Genomic DNA, 16,916 nt, shown 5'->3' with positions numbered 1-16,916 from the left:
GAAACGTCGACTTAATAATTTTTCACTGTAAGATTCAGATCCACTCGTATCCTTTACGAGTCTGATGGTTACCAGCTTACTATATCTATATCGCTAATCGATTCATAGTTTGATATTATAATTAACCACACTAGGAGTCCACCAATCTGCATTGGGCCAGCGTGGTGGACTACGGCCTTAACCCCTTCCCATTGTGGAAGGAGACCCGTGCTCTGAAGTGGGCTGGTAATGTTTTAATGATGATTATAATCATCACCTAGAAACCAATGAGTTACTTTTTCCAGTAAAAAAAACGGGATTTGTAAAAAAAGCTGTAATAAACGCGTATGAAGAACGCTGACAACAGCTAGGAGGTGTGATAAATTGACAAACTTTTTAAGGTTACCTCAATTCTAGCTAAGAGCGCGGCATCAATCTTTTTTTTTAATTCGAGATAGGCTTGTGCAAATTCAAATTCAAATTAAAAATTTCTTTATTCATGTAGGCCTATCACAGGCACTTATGAAGCGTTCATACATATATGTCTACATAATTGTAAGGGGATGTTGATAAATTCGTTCGCCAACTTAAACCTAAAGCTACGAGGGTTCCAAACGCGCCCTGGTCTATGAATAGCCCACAACAAACTTAGCCGGGTATTTTTTTTTTGTTATCACCATCCCATATTTTATTTATATTAAGCTATGAAGCTAGAGCAATTCACACTTAAGCTTTTTTATCCTTAATATTTTAATAGGATTTTTCTGTAAGCTTACGTTTTATATAAACTTTGAACTCATTGAGAGACATCTCAAAGATTTCACTTGGTAATTAGTTATAAAATAATATACAATTGCCCTTGAATGAGCTTTACGACTATCATGCCTGATGGACTGCTTTATTGTGTGTTATCACCATCACTACTCACTACTATGTACACATTTTGTATGCATAGTAGTGAGTATCAATGCATCAAAAGTGCCATCTATGTGCCTATTTGAATAAAGAAATATTTGACTTTGACTTTATCGGATGAGATCATAATAAAAATTCTGTATAGGTTTCATACTGTAGGTCACGTGTAGGACTCAGTTGATACATGGTTTTAATATCTTGACCCTTTTTCATAAATTTAAAATGCATATAAAAAAATTCTATACCAACAGGGTTTTTAAAATTGATAAAGTCTAGGTAAAAACAGTAAGACAAGTTATCACTATCTTGACACTATTATGCCTGAATAATTTAACTTTTAATCAACTATTATTACCTTCCACGCCTAAGAAGTTTAACTGCTACGTATAAAAGTGGTTGATAAATGTACCCCTGCCAAAACGTCAACCCCTATCCGAGCGAAATATCCGGAAACTCGTTTATTTAATGGGTTTTCGCTTAAAATATTTGCAACTCGAAGGTTATAAGCATGTTATCAGGAGTGGTAAAAGAAGCACGTTATCAATTCTACGCGTATGGTTTACCTGACCGTAGATAGATACATAGATCTTTATTTACATAATACACACGTTTACATAGATGTCGTTTCAATATCAATTACGAAGTCACAGTGTATTGCCATTAGCTGGCGTGCAAATATTACAAACCATTGGTTGCAATTAACACATAGAATCAATTTAAAAACATGCAATTTTAATACAATACAATAATATAATTGCGGTAATAATAATTAGAGTAAAAAATATATATATACGACTGTATATATATATACACATAAAAAACCACAAACATTAATTGAAAAATCGTGTTCAATGTTAAAAATAAAATACAAAAGTAACAGAGCTACTTAGTGTATTGCTCAGCATGTTCAATTATAGAACACGTTGTGCTTTAGGTTGCGTTTAAGATTGCATTGTTCTCGAATCCGGTCATATATCGGTCAAAAAACAATTCTCCTCTTTTGTTTATCCTTAAAAATAAAATGAGTGAAGCCCACTGGTGTAGCTTTGTGAAATCAGATGAGTGTATTTGCTCAAAAATGAGTGGCGGCAAGCAATAACGGCCTCACAGCGCCAGGTGAGTGTCGTGGACAGGCTATTTGCGCTTCGCGCCACCGGCTTCCATTAAAATGGCTTTCCGTCCAACCACAGCTATAAGCTAATGAGTGATAAGTTCTTTTAAAATGTTAACATACATTCATTCATTTAGTTCGTGGTCCCTTCTTGTAGCTCTGTTGCACGAAGTATGGCACATATACCGCGTTCTTTGACGGCCGATTGGCGCAGTTTGCAGCGACCCTGGAAAGTGGTTTTGTAAAGAGCATGAATGTTTTTCAGTGTCTGGGTGTTTATATGTATATTCTAAGTATTTATGTACCTATATTAATAAAAAAAAATATTCATCAGTCATCTAAATACCCATAACACCAGCTACGCTTACTTTGGGGCTAGATGGCGATGTGTGTATTTATGTATTTGGCGTCATTCAACGCGCTCTTGGATAGCAATGCTCAATGGGCTGAAAAAGAAATAAATGAAGTATTTCAAGTAGGCCTTCCTTATAAGCACTTTTTAACGTCAAGTATGCACTGCAAACAAGAATGGTTGAATGAGGATTATGTTTGTGCTTATATATGTGAGTATAGCATCGCCCAAGCGGTGGGTCGCGGGGTTGGCCGGGTGACAGTCGCACGCTACAGGCCGACAAGTTTTTGCGGTCCGGCGATGAAACGCTTTATTGTTTCCCATGTGACGTGCTCTAACTTGTGTTAGATGTATGAACAGTTGGTTTTGGTTCAACTAAAAATTAAAAATACCAGTATACCTGTTTTCACTAAACCTCTTCTACTTATTAGTTTTTGCAGTCTTGACAGACTGGTCGTGGTCGTCACCTGAGTGTTGTGGCTCGCTTTACAATCAGTCGCCACTCTTCTCTAACGGTTGCCTTCTTGCGAATTCATGCTTGATTGCGGCCTTCACTTAACCTACGCATCGTTTAAATCGAATGCCATGATTCTTCCTCGGAACGAAAAATCCTGGAATAACCGAGAAAATTTGTAGATACTTGACTTAAAAGTGTTGCAGAAAATATTTATTTCTTGCTTTTTAATTGGTATACGAAGTCGGTTCTTTTTTAACACATTTTATTCAAGTCTAAAGTATGTTTTAAATGTATTAAAATGTAATAAAACACCCATTTGTTTAATTAAATTTATTTTATTATAGTATTTTTAAATTTTTTATGTTTTTTTTATCTTTAATACAGATTTCTCTGAAAGTAATGGAAAGACAAGACTTAGTTTTTCAGAAAAATTGTAACAAAACAATGATTAAAAATATGTTCAGATGAGAATCTAAGAATGAACCGCATGCAAAACGTAAGTCTTTCGTCTGCAAAAACTTTAAAACCACGTCATAATTGTACTAAGTTTATATTTATAAACTAAATATAATAAATGTCCAATAAAGTAGATAATAATGAAAAGCGCGCGGGTGCCAGCTCACCGCACGGCGAGGGATGTTCTAATAATTTTCCCGCCATCCGCCATGTTTATGCCGCCATGTTCGCGCGCAGCAACGAATGTTAAACTTCGCGCCTTGCCAAATGACGCCATAACTCACAACTAGACAATACGGCTGGGAATTTTAAATATGTAATCATTTTTAATATCATGATCAGCATAATTAATGTCAAATTAAAATTCGTACGTGGTCCGAACATTGATGTTATTGTTAGCAAAAAAACGAATTCTGCCTCAGAGCGCAAAATTATACAAATAAAAATGTCAACGGAATTTAAAACGTTATGAAAACGATATACCTAGTCAATTTAATAATCTATAACTAAAAAAGGTTGTGTGCTGACTGACAGAAAACCTATAGCCCAAATGGCTGAACGTAAAAACATTGGTAGACTTCACAAGCCTTTGAGAACGGTTTGGCCTGAGGCCTCAAGCATACAGGTTTCCTCCCAATGGTTTCCTTCACCGTTAAAGCAAGTGACATTTTAATTGCTCAAAAAAAAAAAACAATATTAAATATGTTTGAATTTCTTTTGCGTCAAACTATTCGAAGCTATTCACAAATTTAAGCTAAATTTGCTATACTCCGCGAAAAGCAGGAGAAACAGATTCATACAAATTCTCCTTTTTGTTTCATAATATATTCCGTAAAGTATTGCTTCTATTCACAGAATAACAAATTAGTTTGCAATTATTGACTAATCTTTCTAGGGTTTAAATTAAAACATTTGGTAGAGATTCCGAAGTTTAAAGTAGGGATATGTGCGCTTGATTACTTCGCTAACAGTCATTAGGTACATACGGGGCCACGTGTGGCAAATTACATTTTTCCGAGGCACGGATACAGTTCTAATCCTCACCGATATAAATCAGTACAAAAATTGTTAAGAACTGCAAAGTCGCTATTGGAAAATATAGAAAAACTAACGTTTGTTTGTTAAAAAAGCTTTTTACAATCTTTTACTTATAAAAATGATTGGTAAAATGATAAACGTGAACTGTTAAGGAGGTCATCTCACGTCTCAGTTAACAGTATTGAGAGCTAAGACTAAACAAAATAAACGACATAGAGGCAGCAAAAATTTATAATAAAGAGATGTCCGAAAGAGTAAAAGCAGCGAAACCCTTCCGCAGCGCGTCAGAAATGTCAAAGTCAAAGTCAAAGTCAAAAATATCTTTATTCAAGGAGGCCCATAGATGGCAATTATGATGAGACCTACACATTACATGAGAAATGTGTACATGGTAGTGAGATGACTGACGGTCATAACCATATTTGTAAACTTAATACTATAGGCTAGACGTAGCTCACTATTAAGCCAACTAGACGAAATCGGGAAAGGCCTGGAGAAGGTAAGCAGTAGTAGAGCTTTTTATGACAGAGCTCGTCCGGGGAATAACTAATGTTTAGCCGCAAAGCAGCATTGTTTCAATGCTTTATTCTAGGCACATGAGCACATGGACACATTGCGGCATCTTGCAGGACGTGTTCCATGCATGCCCTGTGAAGTGTTGCCATGTATATCTTCTTCTAACACCTCTCCATTACTGAATACTATGGTACTTGATTACTATGATACTTATGGTGTCACAATATATGGACGAGGGAGATCTTACACTGCTTGGCTGGTTGTGACCCACTCGGTTCTCTTCTGCACCATGTATATAGGTGACGGTTTTCAACTTATCATCAGGTGGCCCATTTGCTTGGTCCAGAAACTAAATAATAAATCCAGTCATGAAGAGAGGAATTCAAAGATACGAAAGTTGGTTAAAACTTTTCAAAACTCCTCTCCTTTTGTTTTAAGTTAAAAAGACGAGCCGTTAGCAATATTAAAATGGCCGAAGCACTAAATCTATTGGCGCACAATGGCCGCGTTGGCTGTAGTGGATGGCACAGTTCGAACAAAGCCAGCCGGCGCGCTGTTTATCGCAAACTTTCGGTAATTAATTGAACCAGTTCCAAAAACCGCGTATAGATTACCATCTTTCAAATGCAATACACTACAATGCGTGCATTGGCCGGGCTCCATGTGTGGCCCAAGGCACGAGCGAGCGGCTGATGCTTTTTTGTAAACGTCACTTGTCTTTTGATGACCTCCTTTTGGTGCGCCCTGAGGGTTTTAGTTTCGATTCCCGGCAGATGGGAGTTATAATTTCTGAATTATATCTGTTCTGGTCTGGTGGCTTTGGTCGTTGCTGGTTGGAGAAGAGTTAAAGCTGTAGTCAGTGGCTTGCACAGGGTTTTCGACCGGGGTATGAATAATGCAGGTATAAATAATAAAAAAAAAAATTGGGTATGCAATGCTTTTGTGCATGTATGAAGTGCACGCCACTGGTTTTAGTCTACTACACTAGCCCAGGAAAATTCAATACTCATTATTAACTAAATAATACGAATACTATTTATTAATTAAACAGGAATTATTAGCGTAATTAATTTAATAAAATAATTGGCATATGTTGAGCTGTTATGATATACTTATATTTACCTACTTTACAAAATGTACACTACTTGTAGTAGAATGTACAAAATGTACTCTTCTTATGAAAGAAATATACTCACATGATGCCAATTGACGTCCACCGCTGGACAAAGATTTCCGTTTCCAAATTACACGGTCTTTTCTTGCGTTCAGCGCCTCGGTTTGATGACGTCTAGATGAGGTCTACTAAAGCATTTACCGATGCATCTTGAAAATTCAATCAAAAATTATCAAACCTTTATTCTAGCCGAGACGTTCAAGTTTTTTTTTTAATTTTATTACAAGACTGCCTCGAACTTATTCTCGGTCTATGCTTTTTTATGCTTAGTTCTTAGCTGCTTTTGTACGGTGTAACTCGAACGCTTCTAAGAACGCAAATGAAACGCAGCGGTTCAGCCTAGCCTTTACTTGAATTTTTCGCTACAAGAATAGAAAATATGATCATAATTTTGGTAAGGTTCGCTGAGTTCGCTTCAGTAGGTGTTTTGAGGCAACTGTCAACATGGCGCGCTAGTTTGTGCAATCGGCAATAAATAATAATCGGAACGAGCGGCCGCCCTGCGTGTGAGAGACCACTGTTTAATCGACCATTTGCCTTCAGTTTTCTGTACATAATAATGCAATATATCTGCTAGCATATGGCCCTAGTGGTATTCTCTCCAGCAATGTTAACTAACCCTTATTGGAGTATTCTTGGGTCATGGTCTCTCTATGAGAGGAGGCCTGGAATTATGATGATCTTTATCGAATTAATCGGCTAACATGTGATTTTACATTTTTTGAAGTGTTTGAAGCTTTGAGTAAGTATCGAACACATAGTTTAAAATGCATATAAAAAGCAGAACAGTCGCTAATACTGATTTAGTGCCTTAAATAACAACAACACTCAAAAGTCAACCAACCCTTTATTGGAGCAAAATCGTGGGTCATGTGAGGACGAAGTCGCGAGGGACCGCTAGTATAATACCTATATATGTTTTTAAACTACAGAAAAACAACCAATAAAAATACAAACTTGCCATTCTCCACCACACACGTGTATAAATGCAGCCAATAGATGGGACGGACATACTTGTATAATTTTCTTACAAAAAAAAAAAAGAAAAACTACAATTTACATATCATATAAGAGAACACAGTGTCGAGTTAAATTATGAAAAAATATTTTATTTTTGACATTTGTCAAGCAGAGTGCTAAAACTATGCAGAGATTTATTACAACTTAAAAATCTAACTTGGCCCGAAAAGGAGGTTCGTCTTACCTCAAAATTGTGTTTGTATTCATAAACATAAGCGCCAATAAGTATAGTTTTCGTAGGTTTCATCGGCCCCTTCAAGTTTTTCACAAACTTTTCCTTTGATCAAGCTATTGGTTAGTGGATAGATCTGTTGGCGGCATTATCTTTGTTGTCCGACGCTGGCGCTGGAGCCCGGAGTACCTAATTGGCGAACTTCGGCAATTATAATTAATTGTTAATGAATTTACAAGATTCACGAACTTCGTTCATTGTTTGGAGTTTTCTTGATTAACGTTTATTGGGATTGTGTATTAAAGTCGTATTTATTTGGCAGGTTAATGGCTTCTGCCGTACCAACTTAAGCATCGAATCGACTGAGATGAAAGGAATGATATATAAGTTTTAGACCTACTTAATTGATTTTACTACCTTAATTAATCAGCTTAAGAGCTTAGGGAAGTTAAAACGAAGAAAAATATTAAATACAAACTTAAACAACGTTATACACATCTTTTACAAATCTTTTAAATAGTTTATCACAAATTCTTAGAAAACACAAAAATTAATAATATAAACATCCAGTACATGCATATTGAAGGAATATGGACGTTCTTCGTTGCTACTTATACTGAGTTATTTATTTATTTGGACACCACATCATTTAGAAAATAAAAAAAGTAACAAAAACTTAAAGAATGTAGTAGAATACGAAAGGCGGCCTTATAGCTAAGTAGCGATCTCTGCCAGGCAACCTTAGGATTAGGATAACTAAAAAAAAGAAGAGTACACAAATACAACAATACTATTGATAAATATAAAAAATAATTATACTTTAACAAATATATAAATTAATGGAATGGCAACAAAAGGTTTTTTACATTTATCGTTGTCGGCTAAATTGTCGCCTACCCTCATAATAAGTATTTTTTTTGTAGCATTAAGTTAATTAATGTAGTGTTAAATACTTATGTACTAGATTAACCAAGCAAAAATTTGTCAACGGGTGTGAGATTCTTCTTTCATATTAAAATGATGAGTTAGTAAATAAAAATAAATATCATGTGTCGACCAAAATATTCCTGCACACTTAATCTTAAACCAATCTTAACGCAAACTTTTTATCTCGTGCGTGCAATGCTTTTAACAACAAATATTGTGAGACGGACATTTTTCATGTCAAAATTGGCACGTTTAGAAAATGTATTATGACAAAATAAGTACTATAGCTTTAAAGTTTTTGTTTTTCATTTTTGTTTTAATTACATTATAAATATTTTTTTTTTTTTTTTTTGTATAATAATTGCTTGCTAGGTACTTACTCCTAAGCAATTGTGGTTAATGTTATCGTGTTATATGTGTAACCAAGTTGTGGAAACTTCATTGGTCTATGTGATACAAAAATACGGCATTACTTTTATGTATAATTAAATGTTTATTTCCCTTGAAAAGCTAATAAATAAATAAATAAAGATCATCATTTGTGTTTATTGCATTTTTCTTTCACTTAATAAGCGTTCTTAGCCTGGTTTTTCGAGCTTGAGCAAATGTTTTGTTAACCACTACAAGTTATCTTTTGACTACAAGTTAGTCTTATATGGCACCGGGCTAACCTGATAGGGAGTATGTCAGTTATAAATATAGATATTATTCATAATTCGTTTAAAGGAAATTGCATACAATTCTACAATAAACCACCCATTGACATCTTGGAGACGTCTCTTAAAAAGTTCAAAGTTTGTATTAAACGTAAGCTTATAGAAAAGTGTACGAATGTGGTTATCGCCATCAACTCACTACCGTGTAATTCTTATGTACGCATCAAAAGTGCCATCATCTCACCAGACAAGAGAAAATTCAGAAATAATGAAGTCCCAAATAGCCTCTGCAGGGAACTGAACTCGGGACTTCCAACTTAAAGCCACCGCGCTTATCGCTGCGCCAGAGAAGTCATCAGTTGTCTATGAAGTTTCAAGTATTATAGAGAGTATAACTTTACCCCTTGTTCCAGGTTCTACGACGCTCAGACCAACGGCACGCACGAGGAGTTCCCACCCCAAGCCAAGCGACCGAGTCTCTTCAACCCCTCCCCATTCTACCCCCTGCCAAGCAACGCGAGCCTTTTCGACTACAACCCTTATCACACCTACCACGCGGCACAGGAAACCGGTTTCGAGAGGAGAGATGGTAGGCTATATCTCTTTATCGTAACAATTATATTATCAGACGTTTCAGATAGTGAGCGCGGTGAAAGGTAATTTTGGACCTACCAATGCATAAGTTTAAAGAATGTGTTAAAACACATTTATTACAGCGAGGTTATTATACAATTGATGAATTTCTTAATGACAGGGTTGCTTGGAAGCATCCGGCTCCGCTTTCATCTCTCACAAGATAGAAAAATTGGAAAAGAGAAACTACTGAGTTTCTTGCCGGCTTCTTCTCGGTAAATCTGCCTTCCGAACCGTTGGTAGAGTCACTACATACAGACAGACTTGACGTTTCAAAAGTGCTTATATTAGGCCTACTTGAAATAAATGAATTTTGAATTTTGAAACAACGAGCTCCCCAAGACAATGAGGAAAGGCCTAACCTGTGTAGATGTCCACATGACAAAGCAACGAGACTATAACAATTTCAGGCCTGTTTCTCTCCATCGCCGAGTATGTATCCAGTGGCGAAGTTATAAATTCGTTACAATTCGATATTCGGTTTGGGAAATGGTGCAAGCAACGTCTCGTGCAAGCCAACCCTAAAAATGTACACGCGTTTTGTCAGTTATTCCGCAATGTAACTAGTTCGTATCGTTTTATGGTTTATTTTGGCCTGAACTATTGTTGTGCAGTGATTTTTCGAGCAAAGATTAAGTTTACGCTACGCTGTTGTGGTGCGTCTTACGTCAATCACAATACGTGAATAAATGAATGAAAGAATGAATGCCCGTTAGCACAAGAGCCTTCTCGTCGGTCGCACGCTAAACCCCACCGCAGACAGCAGTTCGACACCTTGTTGAGGTCAACATTTAATATTATTGACAAACTGAATGTTCTGTACTCATATTTTTAGTAAAGTTGATTAGATGATATTTGCTCGTGTGGTATCACAATGTTTGCAAATAATTTCAAAATTAAAACATTTTATAAGGCATTTAGTTGTATTTAACAACTGCCTCATAAAATGTATGTTTGAAAATATTTTACAAAGTAATTAACAAGGTTTATAATTTTATAAAAATAAAAAATAGAATAAAAATAAAATTTAAGTGAAATTATAAGGATATATATATTTTTTTTAATTAAAATTTTTAAGCATTAGGTTAGCCATGTGCTTGTTTCTTCAATTATAACTATAAAAAAATAACGCGCCAGCGCCTGTACTATCTACTGCGATTATAAACCCAGACGGGTTTTTGGGCAGACGCACAGCTTGGTGATTATGGGCAAACCCTCCCGTTGGGAGAGGCCTTTATTTATTATTTATTTAATGAAAAATATATATTTTTAAATAAATATAATACTACTACTTCTATAACGGCGCAACAAAAACCCAATTGGGTTTATCTGTACACCGGTATTCATCGCTTTTTTAAAGCCGCATACAAAATAGGATGTGTGACTGAGCGAAGCTCTGAAAAATAATGATTGCGTTGCAACTAGTAATATTCATAAAACCAGTTCCGCATATGGTACTTTATTGTTTGAGTAAACTTTAAACAGGATGTCTTTAGTGCAGCCTAACTGATTGGCAGTGGCGTGCACTTCATACACGCACAAAAGCACTGCCTACCCCAAAATTTAAATACAACTCGTATGCAATTTTGCTGCTGTATGCATACCCTGGTAAGAAACCCAGTGCCCGCCATTGCTGATTGGACTGTTATAGGTTATTGATGTTCTCGAATATTGTGGTTTCCCAGGTGGTATAACAGTGCGCGACGTATCCGCCATGAACGCGCCCTTCGCGGAGCCCCGACCGGCGCTGCTGAAGAGTGACGACGAGTGGAAGAACATCAACACGATGCTGAACTGCATCCTCAGCATGGTGGAGAAGACAAAACGCGCGCTGGCCATACTCCAACAGAGAGGTATGTTACTAGAGTCTATTTTTTCTAACTTGCCATGCTATGTACGCAATTTCATTTCTTTTAGTGCACCTAAAGAATGCTTTGAAAATAGAAAAAAAATCGTCTAATAAAATATAAAGAGATATTCTTTATGTCCACCAATCCGAACTGGGCAAGCGTGGTGGACTACGGCCTCAACCCCTTCTTATTCTGGGAGCCCTGTGACTTGTTGCTGGCCGGTAATTGGTTGATATGATGATGATGATTCTTTAAATCACAATCTAAAAAAAAATTGACAAAAAAACCGACAATGTTACACAAATAAACAAGAAATAAATTATTTCTACAAGATTTTAAAGTCGGTGCCAAGTAAAATGTAAACGTAGATGTAACTTCTACATTACTTATGTCTTCTATAGGGGTCCCCATAATATTTGATGTATCTTTTCTCTATTTGAGCTATCGATTTCTCAAAGATCCCTCGAATAGATCTTAACCAAATTAAAATGGGACCACCTCTGAGGTATAACATACCAAATTAATAAATAATGATCAAAATCGGTTCATAATTGGCGGAGTAATCGCGTAACAAATATATCTACAAAAAAAACATTAAGTCGAATTGAGAACCTCCGCCTTTTCAAATTTCGAAGTCGGCTGAAAACGATCTTTACATTTTGGTGATAACAAAAAAAACTGGCCAACTTTGTTTGGGGTTTGGAACCAGGGCGCATTTAGAACCCTCCTTTAACTTTATTTTTAAGTTAACGAATGCAGTTATCACCATCACCGAACATTAGTAGTAACATGTTAAATGTATGAACGCTTCATAATTGCCTGTGTCTACATAAATAAAACATTTTTGAATTTACACTAAAAAGAATTTAAAAGATTGTTTACACAATAAGAAGGAAAATGGAGTGTCGATGCCACTCAATAGTCATTGCGGCAAATTCAAATTCTAAATGTTTTGTTCATGTTGACCTTATCACAGGCACCGATGGAGCATTCATGCATTTAACATATTAGCAACGATATTTCTTTCCTCATTCTTCTTCCTTCCTTCCTTCATTAGGGGCAACCTTACATCGGCTTCGGAGACCAAGACTCTCTGCGCCATGCACTCCTATCTTACTGTCGCGTTAGAAGATACCTGGAGTTTTTCCAAACTAAATAGCAAATGGTACTACACGTAAAAGTGCTCTTCTAACTTCAAAGTCAAAAATATCTTTATTCAAGTAGGCCCACAGGTGGCACTTTTGATGCGTACATAAGAATTACACGGTAGTGAGATGATGGCGATAACCACATTCGTAAACTTAAAACTAAAGCTACGAGGGATCCAAAGCGTCCTGGTCTAAGAAAAAGCCCACAACAAACTTAGCCGGGTGTTTTTTTTTGTTATCACCATCTCACAACGACATTTAAATTTATTAATGCTCTAATACACTGTTTACAGCAATAATTCACACCCAAGCTTTTTTATCGGTTAAGCTTACGTTTAATACAAACTTTGAACTTTTAAAGAGACATCTCCAAGATGTCAATGGGTAGTTTAATGTAGAATTGTATGTAATTGTTATTTCCTTTAAACGAATTATGAACTGTATGTAACCTAGTATATTGCATCTGTAAGTTTATTCTTCTCTACTGTTCTTAAAGTGTTTGGAACCATTTTGTAACTACTCTGAACTACGCACAGTCCGAGCGTTTATTTTCAGGAACCTTTCTTAATTCATAAGAAAGTAAAGAGAGAGCACAAATGCTTTATCGGCTGCTAAAAGCTACTCTTATTATGGGGATCAAAACTAAGACTTTATCCTATGCCTTGAAATTTATGCATTTTAATTTTTTTTTAACCCTTAACAATGTGTTAAGTTATAAGTCAAAGTCAAATATTTCTTTATTCAAATAGGCACATAGATGGCGTTGATGAGTAGATTATATGTAAAATATAACATAAAACTATTAAAGAAGCAACCTGGTTAGAGCAATAAATTACACCCAAGCATTTTTATCGTTGTCATAGTCATTAATACTATAATTTGACTTTTCTATAAGCTTACGTTTATAAATAAATATAAATATACTACGAGAATGCACACATCGCTATCTAGCCCCAAAGTAAGCGTAGCTTGTGTTATGAGTACTAAGATGACTGATGAATATTTTTATGAATAAGTAATACACATAAATACTTATAAAATACATATATAAACACCCAGACACTGAAAAACATTCATTTAATTTAAAGTTTTCTGTAGTGTTGTATATATTTAAACGTTTAATATATACAACACTACAGAAAACGTCAAATCGAAAACGCAGTCTTTATTACGCGCGGCATTTTCACTGTTTTTGGACACAATGCACTGCATGCAATAATGACTGAATGAGGGTTCTGTATGTTCTTATATTCTTTGGTCTAAACTATACATCTCTCCCTTCTATAACAGGAGAGACGTATGCTCTGCAATGGGATGATGATTAAATAGTCACCGTGTTTCAGGAGTAGAGCCGCCGGAAAGCAACGACATCAAAAGGGCAGCGAGTGAGATCATGGCAACGGCCGTGCGACAAACTGAAGAAAAGGTGGCCGAGGTGAGAAGACGAGCTGAAGATGCTGTGAACCAGGTCAGTTAGTGATTCCACGTCACCTTCAGTCACACCAAAAGGTGTAAATCTATGTTGAAAACATGAAATATTATGAAAATTAAGCTTAATTTGGTATACTCCGCGAAAAGCAGGAGAATCTGTATGGTGTAATTTATAATTTCTTCAATCCTTATACTCCACACCAAACAGATCTTCGGCAATGTACCCTCTACGCACGTTTCGCTCCAAAACCGGAGCATCCTCGGGAGATGTTGACTTTACAATGAATAATTGTTGTCAATTTTTCACTTAACAATTATTAATTTTGAAGTCAAATTAATTTGATTTGCTATAGTAAATTAAGCTTTATATATTATTTTATAGCATATCATGGATTTCCGAAAAGTAACGCCTACTTCTATGCAATATTTAAAAAGATTAAAACGAATGAAGAAAAAACCCTGAAAAGTTCATTTGGGTATGCAGTGCTTTTGTGCATGTATGAAGTGCAGGCCACTGATGTCAGTTACTTGCGAAACTTTCAGACAGGATATTGAAATTGATTGTTCATTCATTTATTAATTCATTCATATTTGGCTGGCAGGTGAAGCGCCAAGCTCTGCTGGAGTTGCAGAGGGCGGTGGGCGCGGCGGAGGGCAGGGCGTTGGAGCTGGTGGCCGCCGAGCGCGGGAAATTGGAGCGCGGGGAGCGGCGCCACTCGCCGCCGCCCGGCCGCGACCTCAGCCCCAGTGCCGCCGGACAACAGAACGTATGCCTCTATATATTCTATTTTACCTGGTGGTAGGTGGTGGAGGACTTCTAACGTCCCCGTTCTAACGTACACCTATGAGAGACAAGGTATGTGAACAACTTCACATACCTTGTCTCTCATAGGTTTTACAGCATTGACCTACCACGCTGCTCCAATGCGGGCTAATACCACAAGTAACTAAACATAACAGTTATCGACGGGTTAACGTATAACCTAACCTAACTCTTGGTGCTGAAAAATCTTTAACAGTAAATACAAAATACGTTATATAATGTTACATTAATTTTATAACATGGGTAAATAATTATTTTTTTGATAACTATAAATTCATATTTGACAGATATTTTATTAAATTTGATTTGGATTTTTACAAATACGCCAATAGCTCCCACAATGAGAAGGATGGATTCCACAGGTCTTTGGAAACATGATGGAGAACTGTCAGGCATGCAGGTTTCATGACGATGTTTTCCTTCACCGTTGAAGCAAGTGATATGATATTTCAATCAAACTTCAAATTAAAGACACTAACCTTGCAGATCTTGCTTGCAAAACATACTCAAAAACACGCAACACTCATACACACACACACACGCACACACGCACGCAAACACACACACACACACACACACACACACACACACACATAAACACATTGTCGCACACGTACGCATACACGAACACGTACATTATTAAATTGTAAATTGTATCGTTTTAGTAGTAATATTTTAATTTTTCTTTGTTTTAGTATTTTTGTATAAAAATAAGCAAACCCGGAGGTGGGCGTTAATAGCTGTAACACAGTTTTTAACTAATGCAATTGTTACTGTTCCTTAGATTATCAGAATCCGTTGTAAATGAGACACAATAAAGACAATTTTATTATTATTATTATTATTTATTTTAATTGCTTAAAATCAATAATTAATCTATACTAATATTATAAAGAGGTTTGTGATCTTTCTTTTATTTTATTTATTTATTTGTGAACAATAACATAACCGCTAACCGAATGGAACGATAATCACTGTAAAAGTATGAAACTGCGTAACAGTGATCACGCCCACCTCCAAAACTTAAAATGTATCACTTTTCACTGGATATTTATCAAGAATTCAAATTGTAAGAGACTGACACGTTGTAATAGGTAAATTAATATAAGCCTTCTTGTGAAAGTCGGGAAATAAATCATAGCATTCAGAACCACACTCATAATTTTAATATACTCGTAAGTAAAAATGTTAAACGTCCAATGAAGTGGGCACGGGTCAGCTATCCCTACCCTACTTACTATATAAATGTGAATGTAAGTTTGTTTGTTACGCTTTCACGCAAAAACTACTAAACCGATCATCACAAACTTTTTACACATATTCTTGGAAGTGTTAGAAGTAATATAGGATACTTTTTATCCCGACATTAAGCTCAGTTCCTTTGCGAGAGGGGATGAGTGTTTGACGATTTTACACCATAACTCCGACAAATTATAACCGATTTAAATAATTATTTTTGTACTATAGAGGTTATAATATGTGTTTAATATTGCCCAAACTATGTAGATCTGATGAATGTGGTTGGAGATAGAGGACAGAGCTCCTTAGCGGACAGCAGCAAACCCCTCCCTTAGCGATACTGAATACTTAAATTTTTTTAGAACTACAACTCAATTAAAAGCCACATCAAAAAACAAAATCAAACGCAGACGAAGTCGCGGGCAACAGCTAGTATGATATAAAGCTTTGAATTCGTTTGGTTAAACGCGCTAGTCTCAGGAACTGCGGTTTCAAATCGGATTTTTGTATGTGTTTGTAGTGTCGGCTATATCACGCTACGATATTGCTACCACGATCATCAATGAGATTTGTTGCAAAACTGCAAAAAATATATTTTTTGTGACATTTCGATGCGTGCGATGGGTGAACGGTAAACGTAACGCAAAAACGACGGAATTAAGTCGGAATTGTCGGATTTTTTTCATTGAAGTTCTAAAAACAGTCCGCGACACTAAAATTCAAAATTTATTTCAAGAGGCCAACTTTATAAGCACTTTTGAAACGTGAAATATGAATGTTTGTAGTGACTCTACCTAGTAATATACGACTATTTGTAAATGTCGTATATTACTATGTAAAGTCATAGTCGAGAGTCTAGATAAATAAATAAATAAACATACTACGACAATACACTAATCGCCATCTAGCCCCAAAGTAAGCGTAGCTTGTGTTATGGGTACTAAATGCCTGATGAATATTTTTATGAATTATATACATAAATACTTAGAAAATACATATCAATACCCAGAACACATTCA

At 36.0% G+C, this 16,916-nt stretch overlaps 1 protein-coding gene across 1 annotated transcript in view; it reads left to right on the top strand.

The window, feature by feature from the left end:
* Positions 1–16,916, top strand: part of LOC120625980 (protein CBFA2T3) — a 42,418-nt gene that overhangs the window by 23,573 nt on the left and 1,929 nt on the right. The window contains exons 6-9 of the mRNA XM_039893265.1: positions 9,187–9,362; positions 11,092–11,259; positions 13,748–13,872; positions 14,438–14,602. Coding sequence (XP_039749199.1) covers positions 9,187–9,362; positions 11,092–11,259; positions 13,748–13,872; positions 14,438–14,602 — 634 coding nt within the window. The remainder of the gene's footprint in view (positions 1–9,186; positions 9,363–11,091; positions 11,260–13,747; positions 13,873–14,437; positions 14,603–16,916) is intronic.

The sequence above is a fragment of the Pararge aegeria genome, chromosome 1 (genome assembly GCF_905163445.1).
Source record: "Pararge aegeria chromosome 1, ilParAegt1.1, whole genome shotgun sequence".
Classification (NCBI taxonomy): Eukaryota; Metazoa; Arthropoda; class Insecta; order Lepidoptera; family Nymphalidae; genus Pararge; species Pararge aegeria.
The sequence above is the reverse complement of the archived record's forward strand: the minus strand, read 5'-3'. Positions and strand labels throughout refer to the sequence as shown.